General features: G+C 47.6%; 4 protein-coding genes across 4 annotated transcripts; 3 read left to right on the forward strand and 1 right to left on the reverse strand.

Moving 5' to 3' along the window:
- Nucleotides 1–9,731: 9,731 nt before the first annotated feature.
- Nucleotides 9,732–11,442, forward strand: LHYA1_G008681 (uncharacterized protein; the record flags this gene model as incomplete). The annotated part of the gene is made up of 3 exons (XM_031153601.1): nt 9,732–10,424; nt 10,585–10,917; nt 11,005–11,442. The coding sequence occupies 3 exons, from the start codon at nt 9,732–9,734 to the stop codon at nt 11,440–11,442; spliced, it is 1,464 nt and encodes a 487-aa protein (XP_031002227.1).
- Nucleotides 11,443–11,727: 285 nt separating this feature from the next.
- ark1_1 (Serine/threonine-protein kinase) lies at nt 11,728–12,972 on the reverse strand (the record flags this gene model as incomplete). The annotated part of the gene is made up of 3 exons (XM_031153602.1): nt 11,728–11,850; nt 11,915–12,829; nt 12,883–12,972. The coding sequence occupies 3 exons, from the start codon at nt 12,970–12,972 to the stop codon at nt 11,728–11,730; spliced, it is 1,128 nt and encodes a 375-aa protein (XP_031002224.1).
- Nucleotides 12,973–16,489: 3,517 nt separating this feature from the next.
- LHYA1_G008683 (uncharacterized protein) lies at nt 16,490–17,584 on the forward strand (the record flags this gene model as incomplete). Its single annotated transcript, XM_031153603.1, has 2 exons — nt 16,490–17,393; nt 17,508–17,584. 2 exons carry the CDS (start codon nt 16,490–16,492, stop codon nt 17,582–17,584), a joined length of 981 nt encoding a protein of 326 aa, XP_031002225.1.
- A 1,623-nt stretch (nt 17,585–19,207) lies between these two features.
- On the forward strand, nt 19,208–20,193 carry ech-6 (putative enoyl-CoA hydratase, mitochondrial; the record flags this gene model as incomplete). The annotated part of the gene is made up of 2 exons (XM_031153604.1): nt 19,208–19,418; nt 19,550–20,193. 2 exons carry the CDS (start codon nt 19,208–19,210, stop codon nt 20,191–20,193), a joined length of 855 nt encoding a protein of 284 aa, XP_031002222.1.
- Between the last annotated feature and the right edge of the window lie 2,848 nt (nt 20,194–23,041).

The raw sequence follows: 23,041 nt of genomic DNA on the forward strand, positions 1-23,041 counted from the left end.
CAGACTGGTCTCTTACCGGCTCGACTCTCTTATCTGGCTCCCTTTCTATTCTCCGTTCAGATATGCTTGTAGGTGCGCGATTGACGGGTGTAAAATGAGGCGTAGAATACCTCTTAGGGGTCGGAAATCTCCTCCCTGGGGCTGACCGGTCATAGCCATGAGGAAGAATAGCCGTAGTAGAAGCCTTCTGTGCCGATTCATCCCTAACCGTCTGGCTGTAAAGACTTCGCGCTGTCTTCTCTAACTCAGCAGCACTAAGAGACTCATGGGGACCAGACAGCGAGCCATGATCTTTCGAGATTGACCTTGATCTGCTTTGGGAGAACCCGAACTGCGTGAGATCCCTACCAGCTGGTTCTGTCGTTTTGCGGCGTTTAGATTTCTTGGCTGTGTCTGTGATCGGCTCAACTGCTTTCCTCTTTCCTAAAGCCTTATTCGAAGGTCGTGACGGTGTCCCATCCTCGTTTTCATCCGGTTGAGGGGCAGACGAGAGCGCGTCACTCCGGAGCTGGTTCAAATCTTGAAGAAGATATTCCTGTGAATTCTCCTCCTGATTTGCATCACCATTGATGGTGTTTCCACCATTGACCGTAGCTCTTTTCAGTTTCACTTTCGGCATCTTTGCCTTCCTCTTCCCCTTTGTAGATTTCAGTGGGACGGGCGCATTATCCGTATGAATAGAGTAATCCTTAGGCTGACTTTCAGGATCAACCTGATTTTCCGCATCAACCTCCGCTTCCGCCTTGCTCTTCCGTGACTTCTTGGCTTTCCCTAGACTCTCCGAAGAACCTATACCGTTCAACATCTGCGCATCAGCTTCCCGCTGTGCCTTGTCCGCAGCAGCTTTCGACTTCTTCCCAAACCGCCCATTCTTTGCCCGCATCTGCATTGGTTCTAACGCCCTATTAACTTGTCTGTCCACGTCCCTATCGTCGGACATAGTTGGTTCGATTGGGATCTCCACAGAAAGTCTGGAACCTCGCCTATTCTCTTCGTCTTCTTCAACTTCCGGTAACGTAGCTGTTTTCTTGGCTTTCTTCTTTGGCTTCTTCTTAGGTTTGGAGGACGCGGGCGGCGGTGGTTGTACGAGCTGAGAACTGGGATCTTCGAAGTCCTCTTCGGGGTCTGGATCCTCTAATGCAGCATGCCTCGCAAGCTGAGGTGAGAGCTGCGAATTCGGATCCCCTTCTTCTTCCTCTCCCACCTGCCCATCCGCACTCGCATTCGTACCCTGGAACTCCAATCCCTCCATCCCTCCTTCTCCATCTTCATCTACACCCCGATCTATCATACCCCCGATATTAGCAAACATCCTATTTCCCTCCCCATCTGCCCTCCAAAATCTCAATCGCAACTTCATTTACAGAAAGACTCACCACCGCCATAAACACTCGACGCCGGCTCATCTTTGATAGTCGCAGGGGGCGGCTGCGAGGACCAAGACATGCGACCCATAAGCCTGCTCAGCATGCTGAAAGTCGCGCCCCGATTGAGGGGGTGGTGATTGTGGATTGGGCGATACGCGTTGAGGGGAGGAAGTCGCGATGTTAATTTTTTGAGACGCGAGAGGTGGAGAAACGAAAGCACGGGTGTTTTTTTTAGCGGGGCGGGGAAGGCAGGGCAGGGGCATACAAGCCGTGTCACGTGTAGAATGGTACAGGATAGGTCGTTTCTTTTTAGTATGAAATAGGACGGGATGTTTTAGGATGCTAAATTTGGTTATTAGAGGTTATAATAGTACTAAAATGTTCCTCTTAAGTCGTTAGATATCTGCCCGTATATCATAAGTTCCCTTTAGGAACAGAAGCTCCAAAGTCACTCGCTTATTTAAACGTTTATAACTCCTATAGTGCTTTACAGCCTTCCCCAGAAAAGGAAAGGACTGTCAATTATGAACGCTTGGGCTTTTTATTATGCTTCCCTATACTAACTAGGTAGACATAAAAAGCGGCACTTACCTTCCCCTCATCAACTTTTAATATCTCCGCTACCTAGCATGTTATAAATTGTATGCCGCCTTTCTATCTACAAGGAGATTTCTTCTTTCTATTAGAACGGCCATGAAACAATATAAGAGATAAGAATAAATAAAGACTTTCATTTCGCATACTATTTTCCTTTCCTTTCCCCTTTCCTATGTCTTTTCCTGTTCCTTTTCTTTTTCCTTTTCCTTTCCCCTCACACTGTAGCTAACTACTACTTGTTTGTGTCTTTATCCTTACACCCTTTTTTGGCCGTCATATCTCATATCTACATGATAACATCTTGCATCCTACATCCCACGTTAAAGACAAAACCTAACTCCAGAAAAACCCAACCTTCCTATCCATATCCAGACAAACAAACACACCGAAGGAAAATTTGTTCCACATCTATATCCATATCCATATCAATCCGCACTTCCCCCCATGTCACATCCTTTGTCAAATCCCACAGCTATACACGTAAATACAGACGAGTATCAACAGCTCCGTATGCCGTACGCCCTTCACCCTACGCCACCAGCGTCGGCGTCTGCGGTGGTGGCCTCCTCTTCGATTCCATTTTCCTCCGTCTCTGCTCCATCGCCCTCGGCCCTTTGAACGGAACCCAAAGCGCCTGATCCCTAAACTCCTGCCCCCTCTTCCGAACATGCGGTATCATAGGCGCCGGTCTCGGCTTCTCAAACTCCGTATCGTATTTTTCCTCGCGTGCTTTTTCGATGAGCGCTTGACGCACGTATTCGCGGTGGTGCGTGAGGTTGTATTTGCGGTCGAGGGGGAATGCATAGCGCGGGGACATGTAGGTGGGGGGGAGGGGCTCGGCTAGACTGGATGCGGTGATAGGGCGGGCGAGGGGGATGTTGCGGTGGTCTTCAGGAGGGCGGTGGGAGGTAGCGGGGTTGTGGAATCCGGTGACGTTCATTAGTGTCCATTCAGTTTCCATTTCCTTGGGGGTGCTGGGTTTAGAAGCTTTCCTTGGCTTGACTACTGGGCGATGCTCGTAGGATTGGGTTCGGCGGATGCTCTTGGGAGGTGGGAGATTGAGTGCGCTGGCGAACATTTTTCCGGTAGGCGAGCTTGGTGCTGAGGGTGGATGGGGTGCTACGTCGGGGACTGCCATGACATATGGACTAGTGTGTTCCTCTTTCAAATAATCGGCCTTTTCTTTTGAAGATTTGCGAATTTTCCATTTTTTCCCAATACTGCCTATTATACCAGCCGTCGCGCTCCGATTCTTCTTCAATGAGGGCCGTGCAAGTTTAACTTCTAAAGGTGACGCGCCACCGTGCGTATCTGGCCCTGAGAAGGGACGTTGGGCGTCTTTTATGGTACTGGTCCAAGTCTCTAGTGATAAGCTCGGGGGAGCTATCTTATCAATAACTTTTTTAAAATCCAAATTCTTCTTTGAGGATTTGCTGCTGTGCTTGCTCGTTTCCCGGGACTGTATGACCTCGATCTCGTAATCTTTCTCGAATTCCTCAAAGGGGTAGGCTTGCTGTGGACTCTTTGCGGTATTGGGTGAAGTAGCAGATTTGTCCGGGTTGAAAATCGCAGTATCTGCACTCTTCTTCTTGAATTTGCTGATGTGCTTGCTCACTTTCCCAAACTGCATTGGCCCTTCCTCGGAATATGGAGGGAAAGGGTGAATTTGCTGTGCACTCTTCACTGTATGAAGTGAAGGAGTAGGTTCGTTCGGGTTTGGACTCGTAGTATCATGCTCCCTTTTCCAAAATAGTGACGGCATACTTGTCTTTTTCTTAATCGTCGGCTGCTCAGGGTCAGATGGCTCTTTATATGGACGTTTGAGAAAATTGTATGGCGAGGATTTAAGTTCGGTCGACGAAGCATTTGGTGTAGCTGGCTGGGGTGGAGAGTAAAGGTCTCCCCCTTCATCAGGAACAAACTCAGACGAGAGAGGGCTCGTAGAAATCATCTGGTGTTGTGCAGACATTCCCACTCGAGGATGTGTGAGGGGCTTAAGAGACGGGATCGAGTGGCTCTTATTGCGAAACGTATCAGGATTCACAAGTGAGTCGGATCGTTTTCGTTGAAGAGATGGATAGGAATCTGGATTCCGCAGTGGTAAATCCAGGAATCGTCGTTGAGTAGGGGTGATATCTGTCTTGCTACCGGGTAAACCTGGTATTGATCTTGAAGGAGGTTCATCAATGGTAGAGTCAAATGTCGTCGGATACACCGTTGGTGTTCTTCGATTTTGGTCATTGAATGACTGGTTCCCTTTAAGACTGGTGCCACCAGACAGGATAGATTTTGGTGCAAAGGTTGGAGATTGGGTATATGTCTGGAAAGTTATTGCCGCATCGGACGACTTGCTAGCTGTCTTTGTGCGGCTAGGTATTCGAGGATTGGTGATGATATTCGTGGTAGGTATGGCGGGGCTGTTCGGGCCCGATATAGATGGCACCTGACCATCAAGGCTGGTGTTCGCGCTGCTTACTGTAGATCGACGCTCGCTGAACGTTGAAGTATCTATGCTAATTGCACTAGCATGTGGCGTGGAATACCACTCTTCTTTCTGAACTGCATTGGCCTGCTGAATCATGAGGTCCGCTAGTTCAATATAGGCTACCAAACTCTGCCGTGCTGATGTCCAACTATGTTTCGCCTGGGGGTTCAATAACTGTTGCACAAAGTCATTGACGATACCAGTGCCTTTTGCCTCGACAGCAAGAATGTGTTGATAGAACGTGGCGCGATATTTCTTCAATGCCTCGACATCAATCTTGTCATTTGGCATATCCTTCGTACTTGGCGGAAAGAGAGTGTTGAGCATGGCCAAGGCGTTAGGTTTGTAAAAGTGCTCTGATTGTAACTCGTGGGCCATAGTCTGTCTTGTGGTCAGCACTCATCAATTTTAATAGCTGAGATAAAGACATACCCAAATCCGAAGATCTACAAATGAGTGCGCATAGTAGGACGCAATCTCAAGCTCCTGTTTTTGAACCCTCTTTATCCATTGATATGCATCTTGATCTTGAGACAGGGCATCTCTCCAATTGTCCTTCCTGATACCAAGTTGCGTGGCAGCTTCCCGTAACGCAGCCCGCCTCGTACATTCCAGGTCTCGGAGGTAATCCAAGGCAGGCAACGCTTGATTGAATTGCGCTTCTTCATAATTCGCTTTGAAAGCACGGTCCAGACATATCCTCCGAATCAAAAGTAAAGAATGACCGCGCGGTTCGCTTGCACTGGTGCAATCGATATCAAACAGAGGATCTTCGCTCACATCTAAGCATTGGTTAATCGGATCATGCACAGCATTGATGTGATCAACATTGCCCCAGTCAGAATTCTGGGACTGCACGAGCTGGGAACTGTCGGCCGCGAGGTCGTTGGCTGGTGTGTTGTGCGGTAACGAGGCAAGGAACTCGATGATTAGTTTTCCTTTGGTGTCATAGTTCCACCATTGATGCGCTTGCTGTAAGGTTGGGAGTTTCTCGCCTTGGGTTGGAAATGTTAGCTATGGACGTGCCAATGGGCGACAGATATATATAGCCTACCGGCATTGAAGGAAAACATGATGCGCAGAGGTAGCTCGCTCGATAGCTGGCGATGAAGAATATGATGCAAGATCCATGGAAGAGATGTCGAGTGTTTATCGCCAGACAAGGTAGATGCAGATGTAGGCAAACGTGATGTTGAGCGTGATGCCGAGTCCGGCTTGGCGGTGAATATTGTCTTTGGGATCGGCCCGGAAGATAGCATCTTTGAAGGCATTTCGAGCTGAGGTATCCACCATCAAAACAAAGAGCGGCTAGAGTCCAATGTCCCACGCGTCAAGTACGCATTAAGAACCTTTTGTCTCCTCTTGAGTAAAGGTAACTTGGGTCCTCCTGATAATCAATAAACCTTATTACACCCCAATCTGTTACAAGCAGTGTCTTGAGGAAATAGGTGAGGTTTGCTCTGGGCCAGCGGCAGCTTGGACATATATAAAAATGCTACTATACCGGATAGCTGGGAAAGAGCCCGAAGTCTTCCCCCTGAGTCTTGATATTTTATGCTTCTGTACCACCAATAACGACTTTGGGGTGGCTTGTTGTAAGTCAGACACTGTTAGAATGCAGGTTACTAACACGGAGACACAGGAGAACCGTAGGGATTCCCACCAACGAGGCCGTAACAAACTTTAAAAGTTCTTGGGTATCTCCGAACCGAACGGTTATGGAATGTAGACATCCGCGACAAGCAAACGGGAAAGGCGAAGGTTTTAATCAATGATAGAGTCGAATGTCAGGGACGATGGCCGAGGCTCGACGAAAACACCATAGCAGACCACGTACGGCGGTACTCTTGACGTTATCTTCTCCGTCTGCTCGGAATTTTCGTATAGGAAATGTCCACTTGGACAAACCTACAGTACTGTATGAATTACTTGTATTACTCCGATAAAGCAGGGTCGGGGGTTCTATAGGTCAATTAGTGTGGAGTCGTCCCAATGCATTGACTTCATGCATTATGATTATTGGATAGGCGTAAGATCGTTGGTATCTCTTTTTGTTGATACAGTACCGGTATATTATTATACCTTGTCTAGGTATGTGACGTCGAATATTGTTCCTGGGAGACGATCATGCATATGATGCAGGCCTGATATGCTGAGTAGCAGTTGGCTCCTTGAACCTGAAAACCATCCCCCGTCAATGTTATTTCTATTGATTCCACAGACAAAATCTACCGAAAGTCGAACGTGAGGAAGGATTTATGCAGGGCATACCGTTGGAACATGGCTGGATGATGTGCAGCAGAGATGGGGTTGCCTGCATAAGCTGGACGTTGATGATGCAGGGACGAGACGAAAACATGTTTCCACGCTCGGTCAGAGCGCGCCCTCAGCCCTACTATTTGGGGATTTGGAGCCATGTGTGTGAAAGCAGAGCCACTCAGAACCGAGAGAACCAAGACAAAACATGAGTTAACGCGAGTTACTGTATCCATTGAAGCCTTAAATCCGTGATGCAGTGCACTTCTTTCTTCTTTTCCAAGTCGTCTGTCCTTCTGCAACACAAGCAATACGGACTGCAGCATCATTACTTCGTATTGTCAAAAGCCATCATATAGCCTTTCTGATACAGTACATGCGTTTGTTGGTGGGTAAAATACCCCGCGTTCAACTTTTTTTTTGTGATGCATCTTGTTGCAATCTTACCTGCAACCAACTCGAAGCAGCGACTCTGCTCTCCGACATCCGAGAGGGTGAAGTGGATGTGGGATTCATCTAGCTGAGGTTACTGTATATCCTTGCATGGCCAGCTTGGATATCCTGGAAAAGGAACTCCGTATGTCCAGATAGAGCTGGAAATGTATAGGATGTCGTACGACGTTACAAGACACATGCACCGCACTGCGCCTTCTTCTTAAATTCAATTATCTGTGCACCTCCGTCGGGCAGACTGTTTGCGTGACAAAAGATCTGGAGGATAGACTATGTAGCCGTCCGTCATCTAGAAGGCTTCTGTATTACAAATGAGTGAGGGTGACAGAGTTTGCGAGGTTTGGGGGGAGGGGGGCCGCGATGTGTTCTTTGTCATGAAATAAGGTTGCTGTTCTCACTTCAAGGAAGGTGATTTCTGTGGTGACTTATTTTACCCCCGAGCGCATAATCCATCCTGCTCCCAGCCACCTGTGTTGTCCAGCTTTCCTCCCCCCATTCCAGTCATGCTCAGATTGTGCATTGGGTGGTGCTCAGCAACTGTGGCTCAGCTCTATTTTGGGTACTTATCTGAAATAGCTGAAGAGTTTCCATCCACAACGAAAAGCTGCGGCTCGACTGGATATGCCCACACTTTTCCCCCACCGTGGCACTAAACGGAACAGCTACCTCTTCAACGGCAGCCACTGCAACTCGATGTACGGATACATACACTATCCTTGCAGGCGATAGCTGTAACCCAATTGCGAAAGCAGAAAATGTTCCAACTTTCTCTCCAATGTACACGAACAATTTGGAAGCATACTGCGCCGACATCCCCGCAGTAGGCTTATCAGTCTGTCTTCCAGGCCAATGCGACGATCACACAGTCGTCGTCGGCGACATGTCGATATATCATTGCGGCCGTATCTGGGGACATTACTCTAACGCGACTGTCCTCTTGATATCCGAATATCAAGATCGGATGCGGAAATTTGGGTCAATTGGTAGATACAGAGATATGCATCAGTCCTGTCGGCGGCCTTCTCCCTGCAACGGTTCCCGCTCAGACGACAGGTATCACGACCGTTGCGTAAGTCTAGATGCCCCTTGAGCAGCACCATCTCAATCTGGTATTTCAACAGCTTGCACAAAATACTATGTGAACAAGTCAGGTGACGGCTGTGATACCATTGAAAGTGCATACGGTATTACATTCGTGCAATTTTATGAGTGGAATCCGGCGGTTGGGAGCAATTGTGGGAGTTTATGGCTTCATGAGACTTATTATGTTGCTGCGCCGACTACGCCGACTACGAATAGTGGAGTTGATTTTGGGTGGAAAGGGGGGCAGGATATCTTTTGAAGGGGTAAAGAGAGGGCTTGAGGATGTGAGCGTAGATGATGAGGGCGAGGTGATGTTTGGAGGAAAGTAGTCGCCAGGCTGGGGACGTTTCATTATCGGGGATATTATGAAGACAAGAGAAGGTAGCGCTTTATCCCTGGAGAACCTCGTCTAGGGCGGAACATATACAATCCAAGCTTGTACTTCGTATGATTAATTCAGATGCTTGTAGGTGGGAATGTCAAATGTATATTCCATGATAGCCAAGCTTAAAGGAACGTCGTTTAAAATGGGTTGTGTTCAATCGAAGAGACTGGTCACCCTACATAATTATCCAGTCTGGTGTGCAAACACGGTAGCTCAGCTAAGTATGCTGATCTATTTAAAAGCAAATATAATGTTCATATCATACAGATCATAAATTACTATAGGTATCAACTCGTTCATCATAATGATTCGTTAACCTTACTCGTATCCTGTGAACTGCTAACTCCTAGCCACCGCCAAGCTCCAAATGCGCACTCCCGAGCTGTCATGATTCTTTCTCCACCACAACATCCAAGTCCCCACATGTGCCTATTACAGTACATCTCGCAATAGCCCTTCGGCTTAATCCCGAGCCTTTGTTGCAACAGGCACCGCATACTATGAGGGCCGTTGCATTTCCGGGGCGCGTATTATACCAGATTCCCTCTGTGCGGCCAAGACCGCGTCCACCCGTGGCAACGCGTAGTGTAACACGTATACAACAAAGATATATTGCTACAGATGGCGAAGAAGAGAAATTGAGTAAGTGCAACCTATGGAATCTTTCAATGCATTATGCTCGCTGCGGTCTGGTTTGCTTTTTGCTTTTTGCTCTTGCTTTGCTTGTTATTATTAGCTTTCTGGCTGTGGTGGTCGTCGCGTAACAGGCCAGATTTTCATGCACCCCAGAATCTGCAGACATTCTTCCGCATATGATTGCTAAGGTCTGGGATCTCTTGATTTTTCCTGTTACAGTACATACATCGGCGACGTATGGGCTACCGCAAGATTGCGGACGGAATGCCATGCGGGCTTGCCTTGACTCAAGTGAGGGAGTGAAATATGCTGGAGCACGTGACACGGGAATTTTTGATGGCATGTGCTCAGAGGAGTGTATATGGCTGACTGAACACAAGAGGATGAGAAGACAACAGATAGAACCAAAGATGGACCAAAATCTCAAAATCATTCAAGGTTTCGAGATGAGCCTTCACTACCTTCCAAAATGCTGGAATCAGCAGCCACTGCCTTTGCATCCATCATCGTCTTGGGAACAGGATTCGGACTTGGTGGCTATCTCTACCACAAGTCATACAAATGGCTGGTATTACACAAGATGGAAGGTGCTTTCGAACCAGGCGATCCAGTCCTCGAGCTCGCAGCTATAGGCAAACAAATCCCCAACACGATCGCCAGCCAAGGCCCAGAGCAAGAAGCCCACTGGATCTTACGGGAAGAGCAAACCAAGATTGACGCAATCGTCAATGGCACCGATCACGGACACTATCATCTTCTAATAGGAGAGAAGGGGACAGGGAAGTCCAGTATGCTGCTCGATGCTATGAAGAAGGTCGACGGCGAAGGAATCAGCATGTTCGAAGCACATGCAGACCTGGAGATCTTTAGAGTCCGGCTGGGGAAAGCATTGGACTTCGAGTTCCACGAAGACTACATCGGTTCGTACTTCTCCGAGAGGGGTCCGAGGGATTCTACAGCGCTTCTAGATATCGAACGTGCCTTCAACAAGCTGGAAAAGGTAGCCCTGAAAAGACGAAGGAGAGTCGGCAGGCCATTAGTCCTCATCATTAATGCAGTGCACCTCCTTCGAGACGATGAAGATGGAAGAGACCTAATCGAGCTACTACAACAACGAGCCGAGCAATGGGCAGCCAGCAATCTCGTGACTATGGTCTTTAACGTAAGGATAAGTGGTTCTTTGATTATACCCTACCCCCTTCTATAATTTTTCGTCTCATGTACTCAAATTACTCCTTACATACTTCCTAAAAGGGAACATGCTATTCTTCTGCTCTCAAAACACTCCTGAAGGAGAAATAGCTAACTCCTCCGTGATCTAGAGCGACGATTACTGGGTGTACGAACGACTAAAAGTACTAGCAACACGCATGGAAGTCACATCCGTCACGGATCTCCCCAGACTCCAAGCCCTGACCGCCCTCGCCAAATACCGCGCAAAATACCACAAAGAAGTCCCCACCTCCGAGATCCTCGGCGAAGTCTACAGCCGCGTCGGAGGCCGCCTCACGTACCTAAACCGAGTTGCGAAATCAAAGGATATGATCAAGACATGCGACGAGATCATCGATGTTGAGCGACGGTGGTTTTTGAACCAATGCTGGATTTTGGGCATGGAAATGGATGATGATGTGATGGATCAGCAGAAATACGCCGTTCGTCCCTCCCCTCCCCTCTTTCACTTCACTTCCCAAACCAGAAACCATCCATATGACTAACAAGACCTGTAACACAACCCATAGGCCGCAGCAATGGTCCTAGCCCTCGCCCTCGTAAAACGCGAATCCGAACTCGCCTCGCAACCCAACCCAGACGGCTCCCACAACATCCCGCAAATCCCGCTGCACATTGCGCGGCAGATTATGACGCGCGCAGATTTCATCCGGGAATATGATCATATCAACCTCTTCACCATAACTTCCAGCGCCTTCGTGCGGGCGGATTCGGTGCCGATGCAAAGGGCGTTTCGGAGTATTTGTTGCGAGGAGGGCTTCGAGGCACATCTCGAGGCTACGCTGCAGCGCATTAGCGATATTGAGAGTCTGGGGCGCACGCGGGAGTTGGTGGCGAAAGATTTGGTGCTAGGGGGTCGGTATAAGTTTTTGTTGACGGATGGGGAGAGGAGGGGCGAGAAGGTTACAGAGGTTGTGTTGGAAGAAAAGGCGGAGGATGGTGGTTAGCTGGAGGCAAGCTGGAGGCAAGCTGGGTATCGAGTGTACGATTAATTGTACTTTGTTGTATGTATCGGTAACATAGACGGGGAGAAGAAAATATTGATATCAAGTCCAGGAGCTTACGGCTAATGCTACTCGTCCCCTCTTCCTAGTTGAATATCGCTTCGATTTCACTAATCGCTTATCATGTTCGCATTTACACTTCACCTCCTCCATCTAAACCCAAGAATCTGCTAAAACGGTACCTAGTTCAGTCTTTGCGTTCTAAGGAGGCGGAATCCGCGGTTTCAACTATACAAGCTCCCACTCTTGTACAGTAGATTGATCTGCCTCTGGGCCTGTATATTTAGTGATCCATGGATGTTTCCGAACCTCATCGAGAGACAACCGCTTATCAGGATCAAGAACCAGGAGCTGAACAGTGTTAGAATCCTCGCGTACACTCTTGGATATTAGTAGGTATGTCTGTCTGTCTTACCTTGCGTATCAAATCCCCAGCCTCACCACCCACAGAACCCGGCACCGTAAAATCCAACCCCTCAATCCTCTTCTGCGTCACCGCAGGCAGATCTTTAAACGGCGCTTCCCCCACCAAAAACTCATACACCAACACTCCCAAACCCCACAGATCAACCTTACTCGTATACGCATCATGGTCTTTGCTTTCGCTTTCGCTAGCGCTCTTCAACATCTCCGGCGGCAGATAATCCAACGTCCCGCACAACGTACGTCTCCTATACTCAGGCGGCCGTGCAAAAACAGCCCACTTAAACCCCGAGATCTTCACCTCGCCATCCGTGCCTAGACGCAGGTGTTCCGGCTTCAGATCCCGATGGATGACATGCCTGCTATGCAGGTACTGCAGCGCCGCCACCACACCCGCGATATAGCGCGCTGCGTCCGCCTCGGGGAAAGCCTTGTGCTCCTGCAGCCGCTTATACAGATCCCGCTTCTGCGTGAGTTCAAGCACGAGATACACATTCGTCGCGTCTTCGAAGCGCCCGTGGCATCTCATGATATTCCGTTGGTGCAAGGTGCCGGGCATGTCTATCTGCCGCTGGATCTGCTCCCACTCGGTTAAGGGATGTTGGGTCTGGAGCCGGGCGAGCGCTGCTTTGGAGAGCGTTTTGAGCGCGTATGTACGTGTCGGGGACGAATCTCGTTCGCGCGCGAGATGGACAGTGCCGTATGCGCCGTTTCCTAGGAGCTCGCCGATTTCCAACATGGAGAGGTTGAATTGCTTGGGCTGGGCGGTAGGAGGCTGCGTGGAGGGTTGGCTGGGGTTGTTCGAGGCTTCTGCATTATCTGCATCTGGCGTTTTCAAGGCTGTGTCAACTGTGTTTGTTGGATGCGTGTTTTGCGATGGCTGAGACGTTCGCGCCGAGGACGGGTCCTGATTGATGTTAGTCTCATAGAGTCGGTCTTCACGGAGAACGTTTGAAGTACCTCGTGATTCTGAAGCTTATGTTCAGCATTTGGATCGTGGGTTGTATTCGCCAATCCAGCTTCAGCTTCAACGTCCCGAGCACTTTCCATTTTGACGCCAGCGAATCCCTAATAACGATTTCCTCTAGAATAAATATTTGCCGTTTTTGAAAGGAGATCGATTGATCTGATCAAATAGCCAAGGAAGATTCCCAATTCGACACAGGTGAGCGATCTTTGTATGTTAAACCTAGAACTGGAATATAATAAGCATAAACACAGAATCTATAAAGAGATAAAGGAGATTATGTTCAATCCAAGCTCTTTAATAGCTATATTCTTTACTTGCACTTGAGTCATGCAACCAACATATAGCTCCAACAGATCAGGCAGCACTGCAGCAGGGCACTTAGCAGCATTTATTGCATATTAGGACAGCGTTAGCTGTTTATACCTGAATCGATTTTAGTAATATTTGGTAAAAAGAGATGCACTTGCATACTTAAACTTCGTTGTATTTCACATTAAAATCAATAGCAATTTCTTACTATTATACAGCACAGCTATAGTCAATTCCATATTCCAGGATGCTTACCGAGTAAGCTGCTCACTCTCATGCAAGGCAGCAAATCTGGATCCACTGCAACTACCGCATGCATAACAGCGCCCGCATGACAGCGCGTGATCCTTGTACCAACCAGAGTGGCCCTACCTTTTAGATAGTTCAGCCCGTGAAAGATAACATTACTGCAATCCAGCAGTCGACATGGTCACAATCACAGTCTTAATCGTCCAAGTTGCGCCCCCAACGTCCCCGTTAGCTTTTCTCGAGGCGATCAAATCGTCAGGGCTTACGCCAGTAACCATCGCGCGTGTCGTTCAAGTACTCAACCCTTTTCTCTGTCCTTCCTCTTTGATTCCGCCGTATCGAGATTCCCGAAAAGCGTTTCATCCTCTCAGGTCTTGCCTTTTGCGGAGGTCATAGTAAATAATTCTTCTCGTTGTAGTGGATCATCACCCCAACCCACGCGAACCACCTCACAGCTCACAACTGGGACTTCCTGATAATCCTCGACCCCACAACCACAGCCTTACCAGCACTTCTTGCCTCCCTCTGCTCTGACATCTACACAGGGCGAATCCAAGAATCCACCACCTTCGCCTTAACATTCAAGGACCTCAATCCCCAACGGCTATCCCCACAGCCAGCAGATATCCCACCCCTCGCCAACCTTCCCCGCACCCCTCTCCTCGCCACCTCCTCCCAGAATGTAGAACTCACCCCCTCACTGTTAGCATTCAGCACGTCGCCCCTCTGTCCCACCGGCCCAGTCTCCATGCTGAACTTCATCTCCTTCCAGCCCTTCCCATCCGCACAGGCCAGCTACGGCGAGTACATTCGCGCCTTTACCTCGAGCGTGGGCAGGGAGAGAGGCGGTGTTGTGAAGATGATAGGGCCGGTCGAGGATAAGGGGGAATGGAATGAGGTTGTGCTGGCGCAGTATGCAAGTCTGGGCCATTTTGCGGATATGATGAGTGATAAGAAGTATCAGGATGTTAATAGGCGGTTGAGACTGCCGGCGTTGAGGGATACATGTATTTTGATGACGACGGAGGTTGATTTGGTGTGGGGTGAACAAGAAGCCACTCACGTTTGAGACAAGCCCATTTAAGAAAACGTAGAAGTTGAGTTGGTTTGAATCCGCTTTGGTGCTGGGAATGCCAACTAACTTTTAGGCTTAAGAAAAGTTTAGGGTCGCAGGAGGGGGACATCAGTTGGCGCTAGGCTAAATAAAGATTAATTGGCATCCAGGGGTATCTGTGTATTCTACGAGCGGCTCATCAAGATAACAGCCTTGACCTTAGTTTCTTTAGACCTTGCAAGTCTCCCTCTTTGGTCTCCTGCAATTCCATCTCTACATACTCGAGCGTACATCCACCACCAAAGTCGATCAATATCGCATCTCCAGAAGGGCCAATCATGACATTGTCCGGCTTCACATCCCCCCAAACAATCCCATACTTGTGTAACCTCTTGACTGTCTCATCAATCTGATCCATCCATTTCCGTCTCTCAGGAACCGAGGCGTCTAGAATTGCATCACGGAGCGTCATTCCATCGATTCGCTTCAATAGCATACCCATGAGAAGAGAGTCTTGCCCGTCCCAGTTGACAAGGCCCACAATTCGCGAAGTTCGGATGCTAAGATCGTGTTCAGAGATCTTTTGTAGCTTGGCCAAAATCTCAACTTCTCTCTGAAACCCGTGTCGTTTATCGCCTGCCTTGAAAAAGAAGTCGTCCGTTGTGTTGACCTTTCGCACAATCCGCGGAGTCTCACACATCAATTCTTCGACGGAGTCGAGACCTGCTGCTCTCACTAACTGGGATGCCGGAACCAAAGGTACAATAGGAAGGGCGGATCGAGATATGATGCCATCCCTAGGTACTTCGTGGCTTGATGAAAGTCGACTTTGTGCATTTTCAATAATGGCAACTTTGGGGCTGGCATCTCCGAAGATTTTCTGATCGAAAGCAAGCTCGTTTGCCTTTATTTTACCGCCCTCGTTGAACAGCTCGAAAACATAAGTTTCGGGATCATAATATTCCAGCAGGGTGGTCGGTTTGGAGATAGGTACAGGAACCAATTGTTTGACCCGCTCATGGATCGGGCCAATAGCCCATGTCTCGAAGTCGCAAAAAATGTCTGGGTCGTCAATATCATCCTTGAACTCATAGAATTCATCGATCAGGCTCCCTTCTCCCTCCAGACGTTCAGCAGCGATTTCGACAATGAACCGTTTGTTGCGGGTCATGAATGTGTAGGAGATGGAGTCTTCAAGGATAACCATCTCCTGCATAGAAAAAGAATACACCGTAGGGGCGCCATTTGTCGCATTTGTGGTCTGGTCCATGATATTTGACCACCGAGAGAGAGCGTAGACCCGACCGAGAGTAGTTGTCGAGTGTGGAGTGTGGAATCCGCGATTTTCAGAGAAGTGGAGCTTCGGTGCTTGCAATAGCAGGTAACTATACCAATTCTTATATTATACTTCCTCTATTTCGAAGCCAGCTCGCTTATCCTCACAGCGCTAGACCTAAATGAAAAGCGCAAAATTATAAATTACAACAACAAAGAGAAATGCAAAAAGGTTCGGCAAGTTTGCCTACTCCTCATGTCATCCCTTTATGCTGCAGTAGCAGCGCCGGCACTCAACTGTGCATCGATCAGCTGCTTTTGCTAACATTGAGGGTGAATTCGGCGAAAACGCTCGAGAATGTCCCACAGGTGGTCATTTTTGAACTGAGTTTTTAAGTTCATTATTCTTTCGAATTTATTGAGCGGCTTGCACACACGCTCAATTTTGCTCAAATGACGCTGAAAGCTTTACGCTACTCTGGTGCTAGATATTTGGCGACAGATTATGGTCTATTTCTATTTATATAGGGTTGTAGTTTTAGGCCGGGGTTCACCCGCTTTGGTTATGTGCTGTGCGGTGGCTTGTCACCCAATCTGAAATTCCTTAGGGAATAGGTAGACCTCTACCTTCGTATATTCTCATACATCAATGTTCTTCCCCGTTTCGCAGACTCGCTCATAGTGTCAACTCAACAAGCTCATGTCTCATAATGCGCCATTCCTGGATCCCCGCGGTTCTCCAACCGAACTTTACGTGGACACCTCGAAAATCCCCCACTCGATTATCTGCCGAGATCCCTCCAACACCAGAACCCAGCCATCCTCTCGTTCGCCGATTTTGGGGATACATACATTCGTTCCTGAAGCGATTCTCGATTTACTATTGTCGCTGGGTCGAAATTCCTTTCGACAATCAAATTATTCCGCTACCATTTGGCCTGCTCTTGAAATGGTCGGATGGAACACGACTCGAAGAAGTCCTCGCAACCGAAGTATGCCATGCCGCAGGATTACCAACACCAAAAATCATCTCTTACGGAGAACACCCAGATACCCCGCATGCGCCAGTATCAATCCTGATGACACGACTACCAGGCCGTGAGCTTGGCCAAGCGTACGAATCGCTCAACCCAAAAGCCAAAACTACAGCTCTTACAGAGTTTAAACTTTACCTATCAACCATTCGGGGGTGGAAAAGTCCATGGGGCGACGAACGAGTTTGCTCTATCACAGGCGGTGCAATCCGAAGCATCCGCGTCCCAGATCATAAAATCGGCCCTTGCGAAACGCCTCAAGAATTCCACGAGTATTTACTCGCGCCTGCCCGTAACTCGTTTGGATCAGAAGCTGTATATGAAGAAAAAGTACGCAGCGCGAGAAAACTTCAATTCCTACAGCGACCTGGCGTCAAATTTACACATGGGGATATTAAACATCACAACATACTTGTGGATGAGGAAGGTCACATTACTGGATTTCTAGATTGGGAGTCTGCTGGTTGGTATCCAGAGTTCTGGGAATACACTACCGCATTGCGATTTTTGCCAAAAGACTTTTGGTGGTATGAGTTTTTGATGGAGGTTGGTGCACAGCGATATTTAGAAGAATCAGAATGTGAGAGGGCGTTAACGAATTTGACGGCCGATTCGTTCTCGTGGTGAAAATGGTACAATACGTTACAAAGGGGATAATTGTAATAGTTAGCTAAACTGGCTAATAGTTAGGTAGTGGTATATAATAAGGATCAAGGTATCATAATAAAGAGAGAACAGAACTTCAAGCCAAAGTCCAAGCGCCTTACATGACGAACTATTCCTAAGAAAGGTTTAATTTCGCTTCTATCTATCTGTAAACATCTCCAAAAGAAAAAGACAAAAAGACATTCAATTCATAGATAGAAGTAGCAAAAGGTTCGACGCAACAGCGGTCTACATCCTTCTTCTTTCGATTCTTTCCCGTAACATTCATTCGTACCTCGTCGTAATTCTACGCAACGGAAACCGGTTCGTAGTGCTCAACCGTACGTGTCTGCTTCAGTTACCTTATCGTTCGGTACTTCGGCACGGCCACGCAGGTGTATTGCGGAAGAAATGGTGTTATTTGAAAATATATATTGGCTGAGATGAAAAGAGGTGCGAGGCGAGGATTACCCAAAACCAACCCTAAGAACGCGAAACGAAACAAATAGGCAGTACCTTATAAGCAGCAACTTTGCTTTGCTTCTTTTCCTTGCGACTGCATGGCTGGATGAGGTATAATTTGATAAAAAGGGGAAGGAGAGACGAAATGAATTCATAAAGCAAAAGAAGGGACAGCACCTAGGATATAGTATTCATCCTGGAACGACAGAATTCGCTTACTTGCTTACACTTGTCACAACCCTCTCCCGCCCACGCAGCGCAGCCATTGAAAATCAAACACTGGAAACAATAACATTTATAACTCCCGAGAGTATCCCTATAACACACGATACGAACCGCTCTTAGACATGGTGAAGTATACTTATATCTGCCACCAGAAAAGAAAAAGATGGACGTTGGGAATCTCGCGGCGAAGAGATTTTCTTGCAGTTGCCGCCGGGCAGTTGGGTGCGCCGCTAATGACACATCCACCCACACCACACCACCTGCACCTATAGCTGCAGCAAATCGAATCGGGTGAGATCTCAAGCTAGTGTGGCATTGATTTTACCTGTACCTAGTACTTATTATCCGTTTCGAGGTTTTCTTCAATTACTACCTCAGAAACATAGCTAATGCGGTAGGTACTAATATTGTTTTAAGGAACTGCAAAGTACAAATATGAATAGGTTCAAGCGTGGTATGTGATGCTTCTTTCTACGAACATCCCAAAATCCCAACTGTTATAGATTGGATTCATCAATTACTAGTACTTAAAAGAAAGTATTATCCTCCGTGTCGTTCGTTTTAACATTTAAACTTGCAAGCTAAACAGGCCTATAGTACCGTGAAAAAGGGGGACCCAAGCTGAGATGATAGGGGAGAGGGGAGCTCGCATCTCGCTTACCGTACCCTACTGCAGCGTATTCCTTCGGGGGCTGTGACTGTGCTGTGCCCTGAAGCCACTACTAGACAGCAGACATGCTCTGCTTCCCCTTTAGAAACGCACGTATCGTTAACGAGCAACCAATTCGGCATCTCATCAGTCCCGTATTACGAGTATGGTATGTACGAATGTGGTTACAGGGATATTTTCCCGAGCTGTCTATGCTGACACCGGTGAAACTGCAGGTGCGGGGTTGGAGGGGTATGTATCCCTTGCTTTCCACTTTCACAGGCCAATCCGAAGCCCAGCTCAACTTGTCAAGTACCTAGGTAACTCTCGTATCAACTCCCATATCACACCTTCATTTGCAAACACTGTGTCCTAGTTAATAATTGGCACTGTCCACCTGGAGCAAGATCATTATGGATTTCTGGAGAGCAACTTCACTTGTCCAGGTTGAGGTTCATGAAGGACGTGGCGTCGCTCTCTTGAAAATCAACCGGCCAGAAAAGAGGAACTCTTTATCCCAAAAGCTCATCGACACTTTAATCGCCGCTATTGACCTGGTGGAAAAAGATGATACGGTCAAGGTCGTTGTCTTGACTGGGAGCAGAGCCGCGGGCCCATTTTCAGGTATGTGCATGACTCGAATCACGACAGGCAACAAAAGTATATTTTCATAAGACTTTAGAAACAATGGAAACACCGTCGCTGCTAATTAAATCAATGCCTTCCATCCATGATGATTGCTAACAGAACACCAGCCGGAGCTGATCTGAGCGAGATGCTGCACCTCACCACCGCCGAAGCACACAAGATCCAATACCTCAAGGACCTAAACGAAGCAGTGACTTCAATGCGCAAGCCCATCATCGCCGCCGTCGCCGGCTTTGCCCTCGGCGGCGGCTTCGAGCTAGCCATGATGTGCGACACTATCTACGCTGCAGAGGATGCCAAGTTCGGTCTACCCGAGTTAACAGTCGGCACGATTCCCGGAGCGGGCGGAACTCAGCGTCTTACACGGATCCTAGGGAAGCAAAAGGCTATGGATATGATCCTCACTTCTGCTACTGTTACCGGGAAAGAGTTATACGGATTTGGATTGGTAGCACAAGTGTTCACTGCTGATGAGCTGGTGCCTGCGACACTGGCTGCGGCTTATAAGATTGCGTCGCGCTCGGCACCTGTCGTGAAACTTGCAAAGCAGGCAATATTGAATGGTATGTGTTTCTTTCGCTTCGCCGTCTCGGGGTCTTCATTGCTGACTTTCAAAGCCGAGGAAACACACCTTGAAGCTGGTCTCATGCTTGAACGCAGTCTGTACTATAGTTCGTTTGCCTTGGAAGATAAAACGGAGGGAATGGCTGCTTTTGTGGAAAAGAGACAACCTGTATTCAAGGACAAGTAGCCGTGAAGCAACCCACAAAAATTACAAATACGTACGTCACATGTCTGGTCTGAAATAAGTTGTCTATCTGGATCCCACCGTTTTCGATAATGTAGCTAAACATTGTTTTCTCTGGCATTCGAATTCAGGGTGTCTAGCGCTAGTGCAAGCCTGTTCCTGAAGAGATAATCCTCGATTTCCGTGTATCGAGAATAGTATCGGAAGTTGTCGCCCGGGAGAGGTTGATAGTCGTGCCCGACCTTTGGAGGCTGTCCTTTCTCTGCAAGCTCCTTGGCTTTGTGCGAAACTGGATGGTTTAACAGTAGCTCGGTATCTCTAAGCTTCAATTTAAGGGCGATTTGAATCCGATCCGCCGGCTTCCTGCGTCTATTCTCGACTTCTATTTCTGCAATCTCGTTGGGAGAAGCGGTAGGGCTGATTGGGATATGTGTTCGATCCATGTTGTCCCAATGCGGGTGCTTAAATACTTGCTGGGACTCGTTTTCTCTGGGTATTTGTGGGACGATACGATTTTCTGCTTGTTAAGAATAGTGGTCCCATTTGTACGCCTAAGTTTCCGTATCTGTCCCTGAATCGGCATCTTCTTCCACACGCCGAAAATGGAATCTATTAACTTTCGGGCAGGGCCGTTCCAGAATGCATCGCGGCGGACATTTATGAATAATTCACAGGGTACTGGGTAATGGTCTCCATGGAACTATCGGGCGGTACGGTGAGTAAGTCTAGTATGTTGTTTCCTTCTACCAGATCTGTTACCTATTATAGTGGAGGTGAAGTTGGGATCAAAGATTAATGGCCAAGGGACCTTGGTAGTTCCGTATTAGCCGCCACAGAGAAGCAGCACTGTATCCATTTTACTTGAAAGCTCCCCCAGCAGGGCTACCTGAACTCGAGAGCTCCTGAGATATGTTAGTCGAAACTGAACTAAGGTTTAGTTCGATGCAAAAACAAGAGGCACCTTACAGCGCCGAATTCCTAGGTTCGACCACCAAAGATCGTTGGTCTCATTAGTATGCAATTAATCCAGGCCGGTGAACCTACTGAATTATCAATCCAGGAGCCTCTGTTCTTTATCAGTATCGAACTCGCAGGTTATATAAGTAAGTACGAACCATTCAGCGACTGGCTCTGTGTCAAAGTAAGGCTCTCGTCTTGAATTACCTTCGCTTCGTTTTCTAGAATCAGGCTCTTGTTTCCAAAGGAAGTGCTGGTTCCCAAAGCTGTCAGCGTTCTGAGCATGTTTAAACTCCGAGGGGTGGAAGATTCTGGGTATTGGAAATTGAAGAATTGGAAAGGGGGTGCGAGTGGGCTAGATGCCAAATGATCCACAGTGTATATCTTGAGAAGAAGTTATTCCATATGCAAAACTTGAGCCCCCTATCGGTAACCCATTGAAGGGATAACATCTTCCAACCTTAAAGGATATGCATAGTTTTCCGAAGCTGCTCTTAGTTTCTCTTGAACAATTGCTGCCATAGCCATACTTTGGCAGGTTGGAGGCTGCGGCAGTATCCTATGGTACGTAGAACCACTTATCGCTGCTCTATGGAGAAGTTCATGATCTAGGATATCTTCGAATATTCCGAAAAACAAAGTATCGTACCTATGTGAAAATAGACCCAAGCTCTCAGTAACATGTCTTTTTGCTGAGATCGATAATAAGCTGGGTTTCGGTACTATGCTGCGGTATGACAAAGGCCGCTATCGTGATAGTACACAAATATATTGAAGAAAGACGTAAGTTTAACTCTGAACCTCCAGCTAATTCCTCCATTTATCAACGAATACTTAGTTTTTCACTTGTTTGAAAGAACGAAAAGGATGCCAGTCACGTGATCCACATACCTCCGAACAAGCAAGCCATTTAGAGCGAAAGTTATACCAGGGATTTAAAAACGAAAGACACCTTTTCCTTTTCGCGATGTAAAGTGGTCGACGCCTTATTATAATAAAACAATAAACTGCTAATTTCGATATACATATATTACTTGAATTAATTAACCCCAGTAACCCAGATACCCAGAAACGCGCCTCTTATTGATAAAGAAACAAAGTTGAAAACAATAAACCTCCATAAATCCTTGCTCCTTCTCAAGATATTAACTCAGGAATGAAGAAAGGTGTTATATATGAGTAATTCGACAGCGTGGGTGGAAAACAGAACATCGCATGCATGGAAGAGAAAGTCGCCTACTTATAAAAAAGCAGCGTAAAATAAATTGGAAACAAGCCTAGAAAGAAAGGTAACTAACTGTATTGTATCGCCTAAGGCGATGTGATGGCCCGAGCCGCACGCAGCGGCCGCTATTTTAGCCAAGTTGCGGTCACGGGCCGGGAGCGATAAGGATAGATACAGTAGATAAATTTAAGGTTAATTGGCGTGGTGGGGGATGAGCGCCAGGATGATGGGATGTGGCGAAATGAGGGGAAGCAATGGATTGTTGAGAGGCGTGTGTGCGTGCGTTGTGAGAGGCCCGGCTGGTTCGTGGGCAAGGATCGCTCGCTGTGGGATGAATAAAGTGCATTGGACCGGATGCTTGGACAGGTGGGAGCTTCTTTCAACTGCACACGAGACCCCTTGAAGCGTTCGGACGATGGGGCGGGGATTTTGGTTTATGTGAGAGATTGGGATTGAGTGAGGATCATGGCGAGGAAGTAAGAAGGAAGATTGAGGGGGTTGAGCAGTAGTTTATAAGTATGCAGTTGGAGGGAAAAAACCATCGATTTCATTCTGTGGATGGTAATGAATAACAAATACACTTTTGGGTATTATCACTAGCGACAAGACAAATACTGGTATGCGCTCCCATCATATCAACGCCATGAATGACTCCCTTCCCAAGCTGGG

The sequence above is a fragment of the Lachnellula hyalina genome, assembly GCF_007821495.1.
Source record: "Lachnellula hyalina strain CBS 185.66 chromosome Unknown contig00181, whole genome shotgun sequence".
Taxonomy (NCBI): Eukaryota; Fungi; Ascomycota; class Leotiomycetes; order Helotiales; family Lachnaceae; genus Lachnellula; species Lachnellula hyalina.